Genomic DNA, 21,465 nt, shown 5'->3' on the forward strand with positions numbered 1-21,465 from the left:
TAGTATAACAATGATCTAGGGTTTTTCCAGCCCTGGTAGCACATCGATATGCTGATAGAATTTAGGGAGTTTTTGTTTTAGATTAGCCTTGTTAAAATCCCCAGCTACGATGAATGCAGCCTCAGGGTGTGTGGTTTCCAGTTTACAAAGAGTCAGATAAAGTTCGTTCAGGGCCATCGATGTGTCTGCTTGGGGGGAATATATACGGCTGTGATTATGATTGAAGAGAATTCCCTTGGTAGATAATGCGGTCGACATTTGATTGTGAGGAGTTCTAGATCAGGTGAACAGAATGACTTGAGTTCCTGTGTGTTGTTATGATGATCACACCACGTCTCGTTAATCATAAGGCATACCCCCCCGCCCTCTTCTTACCAGAAAGATGTTTGTTTCTGTCGGCGCGATGCATGAAGAAACCAGCTGGCTGCACCGACTCCCTTAGCGTCTCTTGAGTTAGCCATGTTTCCGTGAAGCAGAGCACGTTGCAATCCCTGATGTCTCTCTGGAATGCTACCCGTGCTCGGATTTCATCAACCTTAATTGTCAAGAGACTGGACATTGGCGAGTAGTATGCTAGGGAGTGGAGCGCGATGTGCCCGTCTCCGAAGCCTGACCAGGAGACCGCCTCGTTTGCCCCTTTTACGGCGTCGCACAGGGTCGCCGGCTGGGATCAGATCCATTGTATTGGGTGGAAGGCAAAACACTGGATCCGTTTCGGGAAAGTCATATTCCTGGTAGGAACGATGATGAGTTGACGTTAATCGTATATTCAGTAGTTCCTCCCGACTGTATGTAATGAAACCTAAGATTACCTGGGGTACCGATGTAAGAAATAACACATAAAAAAACAAAATACTGCATATTTTCCAAGGAACGCGAAGCGAGGCGGCCATCTCTTTTTCGGCGCCGGAAGTATGTCTAGCATGGTACTAGTGCTTGTGAAGGCCTAGATAAAACATGTTGTTTGTGCAATGGTATCTACTAAAACAGCCCTCTCTCAGGGACACAAACTCTGCAACTTTCGAACTCCAGCATTAGGCTCCCTTCCCCCTCTAGGCTATGGGTCATAAACTGACCCTTCACACCTCTGTACCTAGCCAAACCGATTGGTTGCTAGAGTTCATGGTTGCCAGGGGCCTTATGACACAGTGGGGTCAGCCAATCACAGGCATTTCTGCGATTGGCTGCTTCCAACTTTCAGTCTCAACAAGAGCAGCAAACTCCTCTCTGCCCTGCACAACAACAACTGGACTCATATCTGGACTGGACGTGTGGGATGGTGTGAGGGACTGGTGTGACATTTGAATTTTGTTCGTAGTTAGTTGTTACCATTGTAGTACGCTGCCTCTATGTACAGCTGTATTGTAATATGTGCATGTAGCAAACACATTTTCATACAGTCTTTCCCATGTTAATAGCCTTAATAGCCTCTAGTATTGGTTCTAGTATTGGGTACAGTGTGTTCATTAGCTATTTTTGTTTTGAGTTGGACTGAACAGAATAAAACCATCAGAATGGAGAAAGTCACATTGAAATCACATAGGATTTGGGTTGCCAACCTATGGTCATGAACTACTCCCACAATCGTTCACGAATGCAGCGTCAACATCAACAATGTAAAACTCACCCAGGAGAGCTGACATGTTCTGGAAGATTCTCAGCAGCTCTGGGGTGATTGCCGGACTATTCTCCAACGTCACCAACCTGTAGGTTGATAAAGGGATGGAGGAAAGAAAGGAGGGTGGAGAGAGAGAGGGGGGGGGCGGATGTGAAATGGAGAAAGAGGACACGAGAGTTAGCGTCACAGAAGCATTTAAAGCTGCTGACCAGACCATAACGAAGCTCTAGATTTCCAGTTTACATTAGTAATTTAGCAGACACTCTTAGCCAGAGCGACTAAAGAGTAGTGAGAGCATACATTTTCACACTGGTCACCAGTGGGAATCGAACCCACAACCCTGGCGTTGCAACCACCATGCTTTCCCAATGGAACAGAACAGATAACACCACAAAAACTGTGTTTGAGATTCAAAATATGTACATATCTATGGCTGGAGAAGAAACGTCAACGTGTCAATGTGTGGCTGAACCATAAAAGAAGAATCTGTCTGAATGAGTCAATCAAACTCAAACCATGACAATGGTTCATCACAGTCAATTGAGTCAGTCTATTGAGAGCAGCTCAAGCTCATTCTAGCACGTCACTGCAGACGTTCTGCCCTTTGAGATGAGAATTTAAAAGCAGACAATGTGCTTGTTCAAAGAATGTCCTGTTTGACACACCGGCTCAGAGATAGGACGAGTAATCCCTCTTATCACTGCTAACCATGTGTAACTAGGCCAACGTCATCGAAAGGCRCAACAAAAGACGAGCCACGCTAAGGCCTCAGTGTTCAAGCTTTTGCAAGCCAGACAGGCCTTCCACAATAGGATCATTTACTACAAAATGGCTCTGTAAGTAGAACCACCATTTTGAACAAATTTAAAATGTCTTCTTTTCAGAGCTCTAGTCGCACAGGAAAATGGGCAGTGTGTGTTACGCCTACTTTGAATCGTCATCGCCCATCAGAGGGCATGAACGAACGTGAAWGAGAGTGATTGAAGGAATGAGAGAACGAGGGAGAGAAGGACAGAGCTAGAGAAAGGGGAGAACAAAAAAACGAGTGACGGACCACGAGACAGAACACAAAATAGAGTGCGAGACAGCAGGTCGGGAAAAAAAGAGAAGCCGTTGACACAAATGACTCTGTAAATGAGGTAAACACGTATTTCGGTTACAACTGTTTATCTGGGAGGAAGCAAAGGCAAAATCAACGTCACGTAAGCGGAGGGGAGCGAGAGAGAGAGCGAGAGCGCATAATGGGAGAGAGATGGGTGAGAGAAAGCAGAGGGAAGAAAAAGAGGGAAAAATCTAAGAGGGGAGTGAGAGAGAGAGCTCATGGAGGGTGGGATGGAAGAAAGGTGAGTGCTGTAAGTGCCTGATAAACGTCTGCCTTTAGAAGAGTGACAGAGACCGTTAGTATCAGTCTGCTCTCAGGGCTGAGTTTGTGTGTGTTTGTCTCTGTGTGGAACTGTTTGTCTCTGTGTGTGTACGTACCACAGCTCCAGTCCGTCCTCTAGCAGGTAGACATGCGGTGGTTGCGAGACATCTGTACTCAGCTGGATCACAGGAAGCAGGAAGAGATACAGGTTCTTACTCTCCGCCCCCAGGCCCTGTGATGACATCATACAGGAATTGACATAAGCCTACCACATTATGAGGGGGTAAAGATTACGATGGTGTGTATATGTGTCCATGGCACTACTTGTTTACTGGATTTGTACTTTACTACACAGTATATTGACACAGACCCAGGTTAAGATTGGGCAGCAAATGGACAGCAAATGGAAGAAAAAGGACCGAAACTGAGGGACGACCTGGATTTGTACAATAAGACTAGCTTCCGTTCCAAAAAACTTTTCAGTTGCAAAAGGATTTACTACAATTTGCACTAATGAATATGAGTCTACACTAAAAAGCCAAGCTTTTACGGTATTGAAAATCATAGTGTCGGCATTTCAAAATACCCCAGTATACGGTTATTCGCTCAAGCCTCCCATACATTTCACGCACGCACACTGGGAGAAGCGATGAGAAACGGCAACGAAGGGCTAAGACGGAGTGTATTTTTGAATTTTTAAAAATATTTAACCTTTATTTAACTAGCCAAGTCAGTTAAGAACAAATTCTTATTTCCAATGACGGCCTAGGAACAGTGGGTTAACTGCCTTGTTCGGGGGCAAAACAACAGATTATTACCTTGTCAGCTCGGGGATTCGATCTCGCAACCTTTCGGTTGCTAGTCCAACGCTCTAACCACTAGGCTACCTGCCGCCCCGTATGTGTCATACCTGTACAAGGTGAACCAGTGTGGTGAGTATGGCACAACGCAGCATGTTGTGTTCTTCTGATTGTTTCCAAAGCAGTGGCAGGTACTGGACCAGACAGCCTACATATGGCCGGATCTAAGAGAAAACACAATCTGATCAGCAACAACAAACACCAGAGCATTGCATTCAATAGAAACACAAAGGCCTTCATACAATATGAATGTGTAAGCCCAAATCAAATCCATCAATATCTTTATTGTCCCATTTGGGAAGTGTGTACAGGTCCAGGTGCCAGTTGTACTAGTTAGGGCGTACGTCTTGTACTAACACAATGTCTAACGTGGGAAGTATTCTGAGCCAGACCTAACCATTCTAACTGTTGGATAATGTCCTTCCTTGTAATCGTAGGGTTGGTAGGGAGCAGGTCAAGATATTATTTGTGGTAACACGATTTCAAAATATCAAGAAAGACTCCAACAGCTTACTTTTCACACATGTGTCTCTGTGTACATTCTCTCCTAAGCAGCCATAACAATGTATTCATCCGAAGGACCCAACACAAACAGACTAACTCTTTTCACTGGCTGCTAATGTTCCCTGAAATGTGCTCATTTGCTGCTTGGCAATAAAAGTCAAATGAGTAAATATCAAATTAAGCCCCACTCCTCTAACAGACTCGCAACTCTACAGTAGAGCTCAGAGTGAGTTTACCATAGCCCACACACTCCTTTCTCTCCCTCTCTCACACACACCCTCTCTTTCTCTGGCAGCTTTTCTGTAAAGGAGGTGTTTATAATGACATCTTTATTGGATTGAGTCAGAGGCATGGCGACTGAGACCAGTCGCTCTCTTTCCTCTGCGAAACTGGTAAATATGTCAGCACCTGCGGCCGCCGATTCACAACTACCTAAGTGCAACGGGCCAAAACTTAATTATACCGTTGTTTTAATACCCATTTTTAATGCACAAGAGTCTGTCTCTTTCTTTCTCCACTTGCTCCAGCTCCTCCTCGCTTCCTGTCCCTTTCCCATCTTAGACTTCTTTCTCTCACTTCCCTCCACCTCCCTCCCTCCTTTTCCGAGAGCTCCTTTGTTTGAATGTCTTGCACCGTTACACATTTTTAAGGAGCAGGGGGGAAAAGAGAATCACAAAAAGACAGACAGCTTTCAAAATGCAGCCCTTTAAAGAAGATGAGAGGGAACCAAGCCATTCTAAAGGGTGATTTGTAAATTCAGAAGAGAAAGAGAGAAAAAAATGTATATACCCCATCTCCAAGCAATGGTTTCATTATGCCTTTTCTACCCCATTATTTCTTCATTTTTTTTGCCTTTAAGAATTCCCTGTGAGGTGTAATAGAATATTCACGTGACTGCGTTCTCGCTCACAGGCAGTTAAGACAGGCGATTTAAATATAATGACAGTTGACTAGAGTGGAAGCCATTTATGAGGGAGTGAAGTCAAGAGAGCGTTGAGGAGAAATAGAGTACCCCACTGAATAATACGGGGGTCAAAGAATAAAGGTCATCAAAGGCTGACAAACACCGGGTAGATTTAGTAAAACAATTCGATGGTACATGACGGATCATAAAACTATTATAAAAGTGCTTAGAAGGACAAAAGAAAAACAAAAATGGCGAGTGAGAGCTTTCGTCATGCTCAGTTGAACTCAGAGTTCACTTCATGACTTGTGATGACTGACAAACGCGTCATCAGTGGAAGGACGGCAGAACCCAGCAGTTGAAGGCGACTGTCTGAGAAAGTGACGAGTGACTGGTTTCATTTGCTCTTAGAAAGTCGCTTTGTTTCCTCTAGCCTGAGGGAGAGCAGGCTGAGAAATGTTGCATACCGGTTACATGATGGTTGTTCTTAACAGCAAGGGCTGTCCCCTAATAAATCAAAGGCAATGGATGCCACTGTATTTCTTTAAATTGTGGCGTTTTTTAACCCAGCTACTAGAATTCCATTACATGTGCATATCCTACCATGACGTATACCATGACCTTAGTAAAAAATAAAATAAAAAAATAAAAAATTCAGGCAATGAGCTCTTTGGCATTTGACCCCTCACCTGGATGTTGACCCTCTCAATGACACATGAGATCACATGGAGGACCTGCATCTTAGTGTCACACTCTGTCACCTGCTGCAACAGCTGGAATAGCAGGCTGAAAATAGACTCCAGATACTAACGGGTGAGAGAGGAGGGAGGTAGAGGGAGAGAGAGAGAGAGGGAGGGAGAGCATTTTAATATCCCATTATTGCATACCATGCATTTACCCCCCAAAAATGTATCTAAAAAAAGCAATGCCAGAATAGAAAACGATTAGCAACATAAAAAAWAAAAAAAACATTTCTCTCCTAGAAAAGGCACTCACCGGTAAGAACTGTTCTGTCCGGAACTCAAAGTCGTCGACAGGTGATGACACGTTAAGGAAGAGAAACTGACAGGTCTTACAAGAGGTTCATCTTCACAGAGAGACTTCACAGTGACAGGAAGAGAGGTGCATAATAATATGAATTTTTGAAAGAAGCAACACATTTGTATTTCAGCAAAATAGATTCAATGAGAAGGATATTGAGTTTCAGAGTTGTGGCCGTCTCGATCCGCACCTTTAGAACAAAAACAAAACATTGGTATTCCTGCCAAATATCTCTGGGGGATGGGGCTGAATACGGAGCTGTACTCACAGTTGAGAGAAGACCGACTAAGAATAAGAGATGAACGTAAGGTTTTTGTTGTGGGTGATTGTGATGAGTGAGGTAATTAACCGAAATGTCAGGTTTAAAAAAACAAATAATTGACAGGCATCGGCTCAATTACTTCAATTCAATTTCATTCACATTTTCTTCTGTGAGCTCAATGGGCACATAAATCAGATCAAGCCTGAACTGTGCGATGTAGTAGGGAGTTGTAGTTTCCAAAAAGCCAATATTATACACGGCAGAAAATCTAATCAAACGTGGTAATTAACTACAATGACCTTAATCCATTGCTCCTAGTTGTCCGGTCTGTGCATTTCTTTTATACCTGCTACGAGAAGAGACAGAAGAATGCGCGATTGAGAGGGGTAGCAGTTGCTTCACGAGGTAAACTACATGACCAAAAGTATGTGGACATCTGCTCGTCGAACATCTCATTCCAAAATCATGGGCATTAATATTGAGTTGGTCCCCCCTTTGCTACTAGAACAGCTTCCACTCTTTTGGGAAGGCTTTCCACTAGATGTTGGAACATTGCTGTGGGGACGTGGTTCCATCCAGCCACAAGAGCATTAGTGAGGTAGGGCACTGATGTTGGGGCGATTAGACCTGCCTCGCAGTTGGCGTTCCAATTCATCCCAAAGGTGTTCGATGGTGTGGAGGTAAGGGCTCTGTGCAGACCACTCAAAGTTCTTTCATGCTGATCTCGACAAACCATTTCTGTATGTACCTCGCTTTGTGCACATGGGCAATGTCATGCTGAAACAGAAAAGGGCATTCCACAACTGTTTTGGAATTACAGAATTATCTAGAATGTCATTGTATGCTGTAGCGTTAAGATTTTCCTTCACAGGAACTAAGGGGCCTAGCCCAAACCATGAAAAACAGCCCCAGATCATTATTTATCCTCCACCAAACTTTACAGTTGGCACTATGCATTCGGGCAGGTAGCATCCTCCTGGCATCCGCCAAAACCCAGATTCATTCGTTAGACTGCCAGATGGCGAAGCGTGATTCATCACTCCAGAGAATGTGTTTCCACTGCTCTTGAGTCCAATGGCGGCAAGCTTTACACCACTCCAGCCGACGCTTGGTAATGTGCATGGTGATCTTAGGCTTACGTGCGGCGATGCTTAATAAGTAATAAGCCGTAATGGACAGTCACAACCATCATGGGACTTTTTACTCCATTTTTTATTCTGTATAGTGCATTTCATGTTCAATWAAAAAAAAAATCAAAACTCAAATTGAAAAGAGAAGACTTGAGAACACCGAAGTAAAGTTGCCGTGTCACTTTCACGGGGGAATTGTAAGACGTCCAGTGTTATTGACTGTCTCCTCTGTGTAATCTACCACTGCCAATGTGATGAAGCTCATGTCTACGACAGGAACAAATGATTAGACCTAGGAGAGGAAAACAAGTCTGGGCCCGGAGTGGAACTATGGAGTGACTACAACCTACTGTCAGTGACGAGAGTTGAGCAGGAGTGTGTGTGTGTGTGTGAGAGTGTGTGTGTGAGAGAGCGTAGGGCCTTTCTCTCCCCGCTAATGTTAAACCAAGTACGGCGGGCAGTCAATAAAAGCTCTGACGCAGTATCGGCCCAGCAGTTGAATAGCCTAGTCCAAAAGTCATCAACAAAAACCATTAAGTGAAAGCACCACGTTCAACCCCTGCCTTGACAATCATTCAAGTGTATATCTTTTTTTTTGTCTCTGTGAACTGTATATTGAGCATACATTGCACATTTGATGAATGAATACTAGTCAGCGCCTATATTGACAAGACGGCATATGGGCCGACAATTTGACACTACGGCAGTAAGTGAAAAGAATGAACGTGCTTGGAGCATATAACTTATAGTAATAACTACGTTTGCTCTGCTGCTTTAGAAACACTGAATGCCACCCTTAGTGAGATTCCATTCAACTGATAAGAATAAACTGCATTTCCTTTCATTCCTATGACATCTACCGGCTGAGAGAAGCAATAGGCCTGGAGCTTTAGCATTCTCGGATTAGCTAGCACTGCTCTAAAAGGTGGGCATGAAAAGGCCAGCAATTTGACCCCGTTACCGGGCAGAAGCAGACAATGACATTTAAATAAGAATCTCCAGCTCTGTTCAGTTTATATACCTCGGAAGAACGATTTTCTGTGCGTCTGTGTTCCCTTTCTGCAGTCAAGGCAATCACCTCCATTTATTTCATTTGTTGTGGGTAAGCGACACCAACTTAGACATCCCACAGCATGGATAATAACTACGATGCTCACTAAAGACGTCAGTGAAATCAGTTCTTTTTTTAGATGTTCTTAAAGCCCTTCTCTAGCTTCACCCTGCTATTCTACAGAGCTCAGATGACAAACAGCCTAGCTGGAGTGACAGAAAATGGGCCACAATGGGCTGAAGAGTGCCACTGCCACAGCGTGAAGCAGCCTTAATGGTTATGGGAACTTTCTTTCCGCTGAGTAGAGGCAGGGCTTGGCAAAAAAAAGGAATCAGAAATGTCACCAGGAAGTATTTTCAGTCGAGGTTTTGGTAAACAGGGCAGAAATCAGATGGGTCTGAAAAGCAAGGACGAGGACTGAGGAATTGGCAGCCAGCTGAGCTGTCTACAGGGGATGGATATCTATGACTAGTGTGACTCACCTCATAAATATCACTGATAAATGCCCAGTGTGTGGTCCAGTGTGTGTGTGTTGAGCTTTCTCATGCAAAAATCCCTCTCTCTTTTATCATCATCTCTCTCACTCTTTTTCCCTCTACACAATTCCCTAAATACTAAATGCACAAACAAATTACAGAATTTCAAATACACTTTTTGATCATAGTCTACCAAACCATGCAAATGACTTTACTTGCACACTTAAAAGGCAGTAATATTACACTTATTACAGGGCAGTATTTATAACATTATTTAAYAATAATTACTTTGGAATAATGTATAATACTGTTAGTTGTTTCCTAACTGAATATATTAGTGGTCTACTTCCGTTCAGAATGACGAGGTGATTGGTTCCAAAACATTCACGTTACTGGACAGGGGACCAGGTTATTGGTGTCTGGAGTTATTGATAACCAGTAGCTGGTTTGATGAATACGTTTTCAGTCAGACCGTGAGTGGCTGTCATCAATTACTCTGACGGTAATACCGCCAATCAGGGTCCCAGCAGTCCCTAATTGAAGGAGGCAGTATTGATCAGAAGGTATAAATAATTTGGACGGTAGCCTGTGAGTAATCAATCGAGAACCATTCCATGTGCAGAGCAGAGGGACTTTAAGGGTGATGCATGAGTGTTGTCCAACTACTTTACGTAGAGTAAGGTCAGTACTGTATGTGGACCAGACACAACACATCCCACGCTGGAAACAGTCCTTCATGTGAGTAGTAAAAGTGAGCAGTACAGGCCCAACACAGCAGCAGCGGGTGGCTAGCCAGCTACAGTTTGCAACTCTCTACAAATGGCATGTTATTGAACACTCCCCAACCACCCACCCTCTTCATGGAAATGCTTGTCTGTAATTCTCTCTCTTCAAGTGAGAGATCTGTGTGTGATTGGGCACTGTGGGTAATGGAGGCAATCTCAAGTCTATTTGGGGCAAATATCGGTTCTGAATATCATTCATCAGACTGTGTAGAAGCAGACTTCCAAACAGACATGTCAGAGCAGAATTGACTCTAGGACACTATGTATAGAGTATCACTTCTACAGGCTAATTAGCCAGTAAGCCATCATGGATGCAAAGTTTATTAGAAGCAGCTTAGCAATTAGCGTACTACAAGTACATCATGTTAGCATGGAGTTAATGTCCTGAAGCTCACACAACATAGATTTCCAATTAACAAGCTCTGGCATCTCGGCAGAATTAACTGGCCATTTGTCCTGCCTTGTAAAGTGTGTGAATAACACTTGTTGCTACTAAAGGACAAGTAGTCACTATATTAACTGTGTCTAACAGCCTAATCATGGCTTTCATTACTCTTTAATGTGTGTGTGTGTGTGTGTGTGTGTGTGTGTGTGTGTGTGTGTGTGTGTGTGTGTGTGTGTGTGTGTTGTGTGTCTCACCACTAGGTCTGGGTCCTGCATGAGGTTAAGGATGACCTCGTAGAGCAGCGGCCGTAGTTCGGATTTAAACTTCACTGAAATCCACTGACCTATGAGCCAGATCACCCGCCGACGAATCAGCTTGTACCTGGACAGCAGAGGGAGGGGGGGGAACCAATCAGCTTGTGCCAGGGCTGCGATCAGTACGTTTTTACATTCTGGAACGTTCAATTGAACGGAAACGGTGCAGTAATGAACGACCAGTTGAAAAATGGGGGAGGGGTCAGGTTGTGGGTTGTCAGCATGGCCAATGCCCTTTAACTACATCACTCATTGCTTCAAGCCACACCTCGCCACACCCACCAAATGGGAACAAACATAGAAGAGCATTTTTGGGGGAAACATGTCATTCAGTATAAACCGTTCCGCAATGTGAAGTAGCAAGCATTCAAGCGAACAGAACGCACCTCTGGACAACAGAGGAGGAGATGACAGTGAGGCGTTGATACACATTCATATAGTGTAACATAACGATAGCTAGTTCGCCGATTGAGAGAGCTACACTAGAGAGAGATAGAGCAGGTACTGTAGCAAAGCACCCATCCCTTAAAACCACCCCCACTCATTATGTAGGCTGAAAGACACTTAACATGTCACTGATCTGTTTTTAACAGGGAACTGGTGAATTAGCGGCAATTGAATTAGGCTTACATATAATATTAGAGCACATAAAGATAAAGGCAAATTCATTTTCACTGAACAAGAACATCTGAAAATTCTGGAGCCGTGTAGTGTTTTGACAGTAAAAATGTTATATATATATACACTGCTCAAAAAAATTAAGGGAACACTATAATAACACATCCTATATCTGAATGAATGAAATATTCTTATTAAATACTTTTTTCTTTACATAGTTGAATGTGCTGACAACATCACACAAAAATTATCAATGGAAATCAAATTTATCAACCCATGGAGGTCTGGATTTGGAGTCACACTCAAAATTAAAGTGGAAAACCACACTACAGGCTGATCCAACTTTGATGTAATGTCCTTAAAACAAGTCAAAATGAGGCTCAGTAGTGTGTGTGGCCTCCACGTGCCTGTATGACCTCCCTACAACACCTGGGCATGCTCCTGATGAGGTGGCGGATGGTCTCCTGAGGGATCTCCTCCCAGACCTGGACTAAAGCATCGCCAACTCCTGGACAGTCTGTGGTGCAACGTGGCGTTGGTGGATGGAGCGAGACATGATGTCCCAGATGTGCTCAGTTGGATTCAGGTCTGGGAACGGGCCAGTCCATAGCATCAATCCTTCCTCTTGCAGGAACTGCTGACACACTCCAGCCACATGAGGTCTAGCATTGTCTTGCATTAGGAGGAACCCAGGGCCAACCGCACCAGCATATGGTCTCACAAGGGTCTGAGGATCTCATCTCGGTACCTAATGGCAGTCAGGCTACCTCTGGCGAGCACATGGAGGGCTGTGCGGCCTCCCAAAGAAATGCCACCCCACACCAGACTGACTCACGCCAAACCGGTCATGCTGGAGGATGTTGCAGGCAGCAGAACGTTCTCCACGGCGTCTCCAGACTCTGTCACATGTGCTCATGTGCTCAATGTGAACCTGCTTTCATCTGTGAAGAGCACAGGGCGCCAGTGGCGAATTTGCCAATCTTGGTGTTCTCTGGCAAATGCCAAACGTCCTGCACGGTGTTGGGCTGTAAGCACAACCCCCACCTGTGAAGTCAGACCACCCTCATGTGAGTCTGTTTCTGACCGTTTGAGCAGACACATGCACATTTGTGCCTGCTGGAGGTCATTTTGCAGGGCTCTGGCAGTGCTCCTCCTTGCACAAAGGCGGAGGTAGCGGCCTGCTACTGGGTTGTTGCCCTCCTACAGCCTCCTCCACATCTCCTGATGTACTGGCCTGTCTCCTGGTAGCGCCTCCATGCTCTGAAAACTACGCTGACAGACACAGCAAACCTTCTTGCCACAGCTCGCATTGATGTGCCATCCGTGATGAGCTGCACTACCTGAGCCACTTGTGTGGGTTGTAGACTCCGTCTCATGCTACACTAGAGTGAAAGCACCGCCAGCATTCAAAAGTGACCAAAACATCAGCCAGGAAGCATAGGAAATGAGAAGTGGTCTGTGTCACCACCTGCAGAGTCACTCCTTTATTGGGGTGTCTTGCTAATTGCCTATAATTTCCACCTTTTGTCTATTCCATTTGCACAACAGCATGTGAAATTTATTGTCAATCAGTGTTGCTTCCTAAGTGGACAGTTTGATTTCACAGAAGTGTGATTGACTTGGAGTTACATGTGTGTTAAGTGTTCCCTTTATTTTTTTGAGCAGTAATATATATATATATATACATACATACACACACACACACACACACACACACTATATACACAGTACCAGTCAAAAGTTTGGACACACCTACTCATTCAAGAGTTTTCTTTATTTGTACTATTTTCTGCATTATAGAATAATAGTGAAGACATCAAAACTATGAAATAACACAATATGGAATCATGTAGTAACCAGAAAAGTGGTGTGCAGCGACGCTCTTCATCCAACCTGACAGAGCATGAGACAATCTGCAGAGAAGAATGGAGAAACTCCGCACATACAGGTGTGCCAAGCTTGTAGCGTCATACCCAAGAAGACTCGGGGCTGTAATCGCTGCCAAAAAGGCGCTTCAACAAAGTACTGAGTAAAGGTCTGAATACTTATGTTAATTGTATTTCACACTCGATACAGTCAATGTCAGATGCACCTACTCATATTTAAACTGTGTGTCACTCTGGAGACAGACAGGTCATCGATCACACACTGACTCACCTTAAATCATAAACATTTATGAAGGCAGACAGTGTCAAAGAGCTTTACAGCAGAATACCAAGTAGAACACAATAAAAAAAAGTGGCATGAACAATATCGTTCAGGTTGGTGTCAAGACAAGCATTGGCATGAAAACAGACAAAGCTAATTCTCTCCAGTGACATGGATTTTACACCCTATGTTTCCAGGTCAGAACATCGCTTAATGCTCAATTCAAATGCTCATTAATCCATACTCATCCGTGTGCATTTTGAATGTCCCTATGTAGTACCTTTAAAAGACATCTAATAAAAACTATTGTGTTTAATTTCCCTTCTGCTGGCCCAGAGATGAGGAGAAAGAGAGGAGAAGGGCTATGTGTGAGTGTTTAGGTGAGGGGGGGGTCAGAGGGAGGGCCTGCTATTCATGGCTCCTCTTCCTGCATCTGACCATACACCACCACAGCCAGTTTCAGAGTACCAGACCCGCCACAGGCTCCAAGGCCGATTAGCGCACGCCTAATGCATTGTAAACTACCGGAACATCAGAACACTGGCCCTGGAGAACAGAGAGTTGGCACTAGAGTCCTTCATAGAAGCACAAATCCTGACGTGAACCCATGCAGGCAGACACATCATGTGAGCACTGACTACCACAGTCTGATTAAAAAACAACTGCCTCTCTCAAAGGCCTTTTGGCACTTTGCTAACGCGTCGTAAACTAGCTGTAGGAACAGACACAGATCTGGAATGTATTCAATTCAATGGAGAGGAGAAAATGGCTCTTTCTCCCTCCCTCACCCCTCCCAGTGAGTATTAAGAGCAGGCTGGCAGGTGACGGGTGCAGGTGGGCCATATGTGGTGCCCTTTAAGAACACGCCGATCTGTCTAATCACTCTGCAGCATCATTCCTCTCCCTCCCTCCCTCCCTCCGAACACAGGTATTCCACATGTGGTGGCCTTTACCACAACACAATGCAGGCTTATCCATCCACTACCATCAGCCATTACCCAGAGGGCCGAGCAGCACGGGCAGGGGGAAATGCCAACAGCAAGGTTGAGGCAGACGTGTGCACACGCGGTTGTCCTTGCCCGTACCAAACCACTGCCTGTCTGACAGTGTCCACACAAGAAGGTCAGCAGAGAAAGCAGCAGATGCCTTTTAGCAACTGCCCTGGCTGGATCAGTCTCTCTTAGTATCTGTCTCTCTCTCTCTCTCTCCTATCCGTCTCGCTGTCTCGCATTTCTCTCTTTTTACCTTCTTACGTCTGTATACTTCCGCCCAGTACGGATGGCAGATAATGAACGGCTTGATTCCAAATGCCTTCTTCCATAATTCTCTGGCTCTGCTTTTCACCATACAAATACCCACACGGATTAACAAACACCAGCAAACAATTCAGCTATACACACTAAGGATGCATCCCAAATGGCACCCTAATCCTTATATAGTGCTGTAGTGGCAGAATTACCTATAAAATATTGAGTTCCATTTAGGTTGCATCCTAACTATATCGGTTGAGATCCAGACTTGCACGTTAAACCACTAAAACGGAACAGTACTAGGGTTGGGCGGTATCCAGTTCCATATAGTCATACCGTCCCTCCCTCACCCCGGGATTTACGGTATTACCAGCTTAGTACACAAGGGGGAGACAAAAATGTTAAAAAGCCCATTGGGTGTCTATTAAGAGAATGCTAACAACATTTGCACAAGTAATAGAAAATGTCAATGAAATGTGCTAACGAGCGCAAATTAAAATAAATGAAAAATAAAATAAAAAAGTCAATCCAGCTCATAAAGTTACACATCTATAGACAGGAACTACCGAATGTCATTTTTGGTAAGTTAAGACATTTACAAGTGAATATGAACGAGAGACATTGTGCAAATGAACAAAGTTTTGAGGCATGCTTGTCTGAAGGAAGAACAGTACTGGCTCTCGAGCAGCATGTCTACAAGCTGTGTCTTTGTGGAGTCTGTTGTCGCTAGGATAACGGGCCTGCCATGCTCTGCGAAGAGGGGGGAGGAGCAGACTGACGAGAACAGATAGGAGAAAAAAACCTAGGAAATCAAGATAGCAGTGGCAGCTGTACAAATAACTAATCCAAAGGGCTTTGCCTTCTCAAACACAGCAGAAAGCTAACACAACACGATGTCCCATCACCTTATTAACTCAGCCACTTAGATAGCAAGTTAAACTTAGAGGTCGTGTTAGAACACAGAATTCTGATTTCACACAGGAAAAATAAATATGAATAATCTTGCCGCATTTTGTAAACATAGAACTAAAATGCATCTTATTGCAATTTTTTGCCAGCCTATTTTTCTCAGGTAAAATTCTAGATTAACTTCAAGCAAAACATTAGGAAATGTAGCTGGCTACAATCTTTCTATGATAGTCCTAAAAATAAATAGGATGGCCATGCATAATGTTTGCCAAAAAGACCTTGCTTTTTTATTGTACGCTAATTTACTTGTGTGGCTCCCAGCCAAGTAGTGTTGCACTTCTGTTGTCATCTGATGAAAATGAAGCAATTTTGTGCCAAATGTGTTGCGCTAATTTGTTATATTTGAAGGAACACTATAGTTGCAGGTCCCTGATCACTCTATTGAAGCAAAAAAAACTATGTTGACTTTCAATATAAACACGACCCACACACACACACAAAGGCCAGAAGGGGACCGCATGACTGTGTTGCAGCATTGGGTATGGAGATATATATATATATAATTTGTCTTTATTTAACCTTTATTTAACCAGGAAAAGCCCATTGAGAGAGTCTCATTTACAAGGGAGACCTGAAAGGCAGCAGCAATCAATACAACATTTCAAAATGTAAAACACACAATCAGCACGACACGATCCAACCTAGAGGAAACATTTACACTCCTCCTGAACAGTCTTGCATCAGAGTTTTAAACTCACTGAGTGGCACTAATACATCTAGGTGAAGCATAGATTGTAGACTATTCCATGCCTCTGGAGCACACTAGGAGAAGGCAGTCTTAACTCCGTAAAGGCCCTGGGGAAGTAGCTTTAGCTTTAGTCGTTGTTGCTTCCTCACAAGATTATCCATATGAACTTTAAAGGTCAGCTTGTCGTCCAACCATACACAGTGCTTTCAGAAAGTATTCACACCCCTTGACTTTTTCCACATTTTGTTGTGTTACAGCCTGAACTTAAAATGGATTCAATTGAGATTTTGTGTCACAGGCCTACACACACAATACCAAATAACGTCAAAGTGGAATTCTGTTTTTAGAAATTTGAACAAATTAAAAAAACTGAAATTTCTTGAGTCAGTAAGTATTCATGGGTGGAATTAAAGAGCTTATGTTTGGTCATGTATTATTGTTGTGATCGCTGTATATAAAAGTACCATGTATGTAAAATGTACAGTTGAAGTTGGAAGTTAACATACACCTTAGCCAAATGCATTTAAACTCAGTTTTCCACAATTCCTGACATTTAATCCTAGTAAAAGTTCCCTGTCGTAGGTCAGTTAGGATCACCACTTTATTTTAAGAATGTGAAATGTCAGAATAATAGTTGAGAGTGATTTATTTCAGCTTTCATTTCTTTCATCACAGTCCCAGTGGGTCAGAAGTTTATATACACTCAATTCGTATTTGGTAGCATTGCCTTTAAATTGTTTCACTTGGGTCAAACGTTTTGGGTAGCCTTCCACAAGCTTCCCACAATAAGTTGGGTGAATTTTGGCCCATTCCTCCTGACAGAGCTGGCGTAACCGAGTAAGGTTTGTAGGGCTCCTTTGCTTGCACATGCTTTTTCAGTTCTGCCCACACATTTTCTACAGGATTGAGGTCAGGGCTTTGTGATGGCCACTCCAAAACCTTGATTTTGTTGTGATTAAGCCATTTTGCCACAACTTTGAAAGTATGCTTGGGGTCATTGTCCATTTGGAAGACCCATTTGCGACCAAGCTTTAACTTCCTGACTGATGTCTTGAGATGTTGCTTCAATATATCCACATCATTTTCTTTCCTCATGATGCCATCTATTTTGTGAAGTGCACCAGTCCCTCCTGTAGCAAAACACCCCCACAACATGATGCTGCCACCCCCGTGCTTCACAGTTGGGATGGTGTTCTTCGGCTTGCAAGCCTCCCCATTTCTCCTCCAAACATAACGATGGTCATTATTGCCAAAAAGTTCTGTTTTGTTTCATCAGACCAGAGGACATTTCTGCAAAAAGTGTGATCTTTGTCCCCATGTGCAGTTGCAAACCGTAGTCTGGCTTTTTTATGGCGATTTTGGAGCAGTGGCTTCTTCCTTGCTGAGCGGCCTTTCAGGTTATGTCGATATAGGACTCGCTTTACTGTGGATATAGATACTTTTGTACCTGTTTCCTCCAGCATCTTCACAAGGTCCTTTGCTGTTGTTCTGGAATTGATTTGCACTTTTCGCACCAAAGTACGTTCATCTCTAGGAGACAGAACACGTCTCCTTCCTGAGCGGTATGAAGGCTGCGTGGTCCCATGGTGTTTATACTTGCGTACTATTTTTTGTACAGATTAACGTGGTACCTTCAGGCGTTTGGAAGGTCTACAATTCTTTTTTCTGAGGTCTCGGCTGATTTATTTTGATTTTCCCATGGTGTCAAGCAAAGAGGCGCTGAAATTGAAGGTAGGCCTTGAAATACATCCACAGGTACACCTCCAATTATGGGATAGTGTGTGTAGACGAGTGAGAAGAAAATAGATTTAATCCATTTTGAATTCAGGCTGTAACAAGGGTATGAATACTTTCTGAAGGCACTGTACCTAGGTAACTGTTGGGGATGGGCATTTGATATTATTTCACTTTTTAAATAATAATCATCATGAATTTATACTCGAAATTCAAAAATTATAATTGCTCTACTCTCTTAACCAATCAGAATGATGCAACATGCCACAACAGCAGACAGTGCTCAGTTGTTTTCAGGGTACTATATCGGTAGTTTTTGGCTAACAGTAGACTAGGCGAATAGCAACAGTGAAAAAAGTCTGATGTTCTCCATCATATAATGTTGTGTTTTCAGGTGAGTGTTTTGCATTGATCTGTGTCAGGTCTTGTGGACCCTGCGTTGGTGCGCGCCTGTAGGCTAATTGCTATTTGAAGTGGGAAAAATACCATACCGTTGTCAGGGCTGACCGGAAGGCTAAATACTCTGATATTAAAATGCCTTTTACATGTAAAACGCATCCTGTGTGAGAGAAAATGAACTTGGAAATAAAACAAATCACGTTGTGCGTCCTCAGAACTGTAAGAACTGCCAAAGCCACGTGATGTCTGAAGCAGCAGTAGCTCACAGCGACTGACAGGAGAAATTCCATTCAAGGACAATGCAGGAAATTATCAATGTTCAAACGCTTCTATCCACAAGCAATCTATCCACAAGCAATATTTGTGCTTCGCTTTTCAAACGGTTCCAAATATCTACCATCTCTCACAATCTCCCAGACTCTCACTCATTCACGACAAGAAAAAAAAGAAACTGAACAAAAAAAAAACGATGTTGAAAAGTGTATCAGAGCTGACTTTATTCTCTGAAGAGACTAAAAATACTCTCCCTCTTTGAAGAGCAGCAGCTCACCCACCACAGATACATGATAAGGCCAGATGGAGCTACTTTAACTAAAGTAAGTCTGTGTGCTTTGATGTGTCCGAGAGGCTTGAGCCATTGTCATTCCGTGGAAAGAACACCCCCCCCATCAAAGCCCCATTGTGACATCACCACACCTGCACTGTGACATCACACCATCGTTGGGACATCACTTCCTTTGTGTGTTTGACCACTCAAGTGTCGAGAGGGTTCCTTTGTACTACATGAGATCACACATTCCACCTTTACCCTCTCCTCCTCCTCCTCCTCTCCTTCAAACACTGTCTCTCCCTCACACTTCTTCTAGCTGAGTCATCACAGCCTGAGTCTGGATGTTTGTAGTGACACCAACTACTAACCAAGTGACAGTCCTTCTTGGCTAAAGGAGTGATTTGCATTGATTGATGGAGAAAGAGTGGATGGAGGTTACATAAATGAAGCTCAATTGAGTCAACAGTAACTCCTGTCATTGGGTGGCAATAGAGGAAACCAGTTCACGGATTGGGTAACAGGAGAGTTGTCACGCCCTACGTTCTTGGAAAAGCATTACACCTATACAAATGCAATCCATCACTGTTAATAATGCATCATTATGACACTTATGACATACCTGTGGTGGCTCACGTGTAGCTCGCCCAGAAGCTGATTGTTGAACCACTGGTCAAAGTCAATGTTGTCAAACAGCTCGTATGCTGCCAGCCCCACTGCATTGTACACTGTGGACAAATAGGGACACACAAATTAAACTGAAATTTTTTCAACAATGAAATACTGTTACGACAGAAAGATGCCCTCTATTTCTATTCTCTTGCCATCGGATATCTAACAGTCTGAGCTGTAAATTTGGGGTTTTGTCATTTCATATTGAAGAAAACGTGAGGCATAAGGAACAAAACAGAAACTGTGATGCAGCGGCGGTGCATTACTATTCTCATCCATAAAGCCCMTTTGAGTAACTACACTGAAGAGCCCACTGACACTAGATGTGGATTTTATAGCGTGAGAAACAGTCAACTATAAACCATGTGAACAGCTGATGACAACACAGCGGCGGGTGTGTTGGACAAACGATGTCATTAACAGCGCTGGGAGAACCTGTGGTGCGCTAACAACCACAGAGGGGAGGAGGACACATGCTGGAAGCAACATCAGGACAAGGACAGTCTTTCTACGAAATGAGTTATAGTCTGTATAAGGAGTGATCAAATTATAGAGAGGGATCGGGCGAGGAAGAGAGGGGGGGGGGGGGGGGGTGCAGGGTAGTTTACTCCCTAGTCTCTCTAGGGAGTAAATCACTGGAGGTAGAGAACAGGAAAATCAGTGTGTCCTCCTGTATGCCGGTATGACTCATCTGGATATTCTGTGTTCCAAAACACCATCTAGACTTACAGTTAAGTCCCAGTGGTGAAAAATATCCCCAGGAAATGTTCCTGTTTTATCTTATTTTCAAACCCTGAATGAGATCTACTAAGGATCCAGTGAGATTTACGGTATATGAGAACGTCCGTCAAAATCCTGTGATGTCAGAGCTGCCAGGCACTTGAAACCGTCAGACTATAGTCACTGCAAAAAGGCGGCAGCTGATTGTATACAGCGTTCTTACAGCCTCCGGATAAGGGAATAATCCTAAGGCTCTTCCTAGGATAGCTACAGTACATTTCCTGGAAGACTACTGCAGCCATTTCTCATCTGGATGTCTGAGCTTCAGACTTAAGGAGCAAAGGTACCTCCGACCTTGCAGAGAGCCGTGACCTCTGACCTTACTCCAGTGAGACCACAAGAACTCATGATTACCCACCTGCATCCTTCATCAGCAGCTGAACAGGATCATCCACATTGCTTGGTCCTGCAATCACACACATAACACCAAGTTAAACCTACACACAAACGATAAGCAGCTGAACATGGAAAATTATGAAATCCTCTGTCCCTCTCCCTGTTGCTGGAGACTGAGTGGCTTCCCACAATCAATATTTGTCTCTCAGCTAAAATGAAATTTTCCAATCTAGTGTTATCCAATTTTTCCTCACTCTGACTGTCCTCTATAATATAACTCTGTCAGGTGAGAACACTGGCCTAAAGACACCCTGTAATTGTCCTGTGTTTGTGTGCACTGACAACTCACTCTGGAAACTAATAACTTATCACAGGTCTGTGTCACAGGGGGAACCTCATATTGTAATCTAAAGAATGTGTTCCTAAAGACTCTTGAACGGCAGTGTTGTACAGCACATGTTCTGAGCCATTTAAGTGGACACCTCTACAACCAAGGCTGTGGTTGGACAAGGCCAATCAGGCTAGAAAGGAATCAGGCTGCATTTTGTAAAACATGTTTATATTTTGCCTTTATTTAAACAGGATGTCACAATGAGATAAGAAATGATTGTCTTAAGAGGACAATACAATG

The 21,465-nt window shown here is 43.6% G+C and overlaps 1 protein-coding gene across 1 annotated transcript in view; it reads right to left on the bottom strand.

Moving 5' to 3' along the window:
• Positions 1-21,465, bottom strand: part of ipo11 (importin 11) — a 245,206-nt gene that overhangs the window by 148,655 nt on the left and 75,086 nt on the right. Inside the window, exons 14-22 of the mRNA XM_024001611.1 lie at positions 20,857-20,904; positions 19,669-19,774; positions 10,634-10,760; positions 6,447-6,480; positions 6,246-6,286; positions 5,939-6,055; positions 3,892-4,005; positions 3,098-3,213; positions 1,628-1,704 (exon numbers count right to left, since the gene is read on the bottom strand). Coding sequence (XP_023857379.1) covers positions 1,628-1,704; positions 3,098-3,213; positions 3,892-4,005; positions 5,939-6,055; positions 6,246-6,286; positions 6,447-6,480; positions 10,634-10,760; positions 19,669-19,774; positions 20,857-20,904 — 780 coding nt within the window. The remainder of the gene's footprint in view (positions 1-1,627; positions 1,705-3,097; positions 3,214-3,891; positions 4,006-5,938; positions 6,056-6,245; positions 6,287-6,446; positions 6,481-10,633; positions 10,761-19,668; positions 19,775-20,856; positions 20,905-21,465) is intronic.

Source organism: Salvelinus sp. IW2-2015, linkage group LG15 (genome assembly GCF_002910315.2).
Source record: "Salvelinus sp. IW2-2015 linkage group LG15, ASM291031v2, whole genome shotgun sequence".
Taxonomy (NCBI): Eukaryota; Metazoa; Chordata; class Actinopteri; order Salmoniformes; family Salmonidae; genus Salvelinus; species Salvelinus sp. IW2-2015.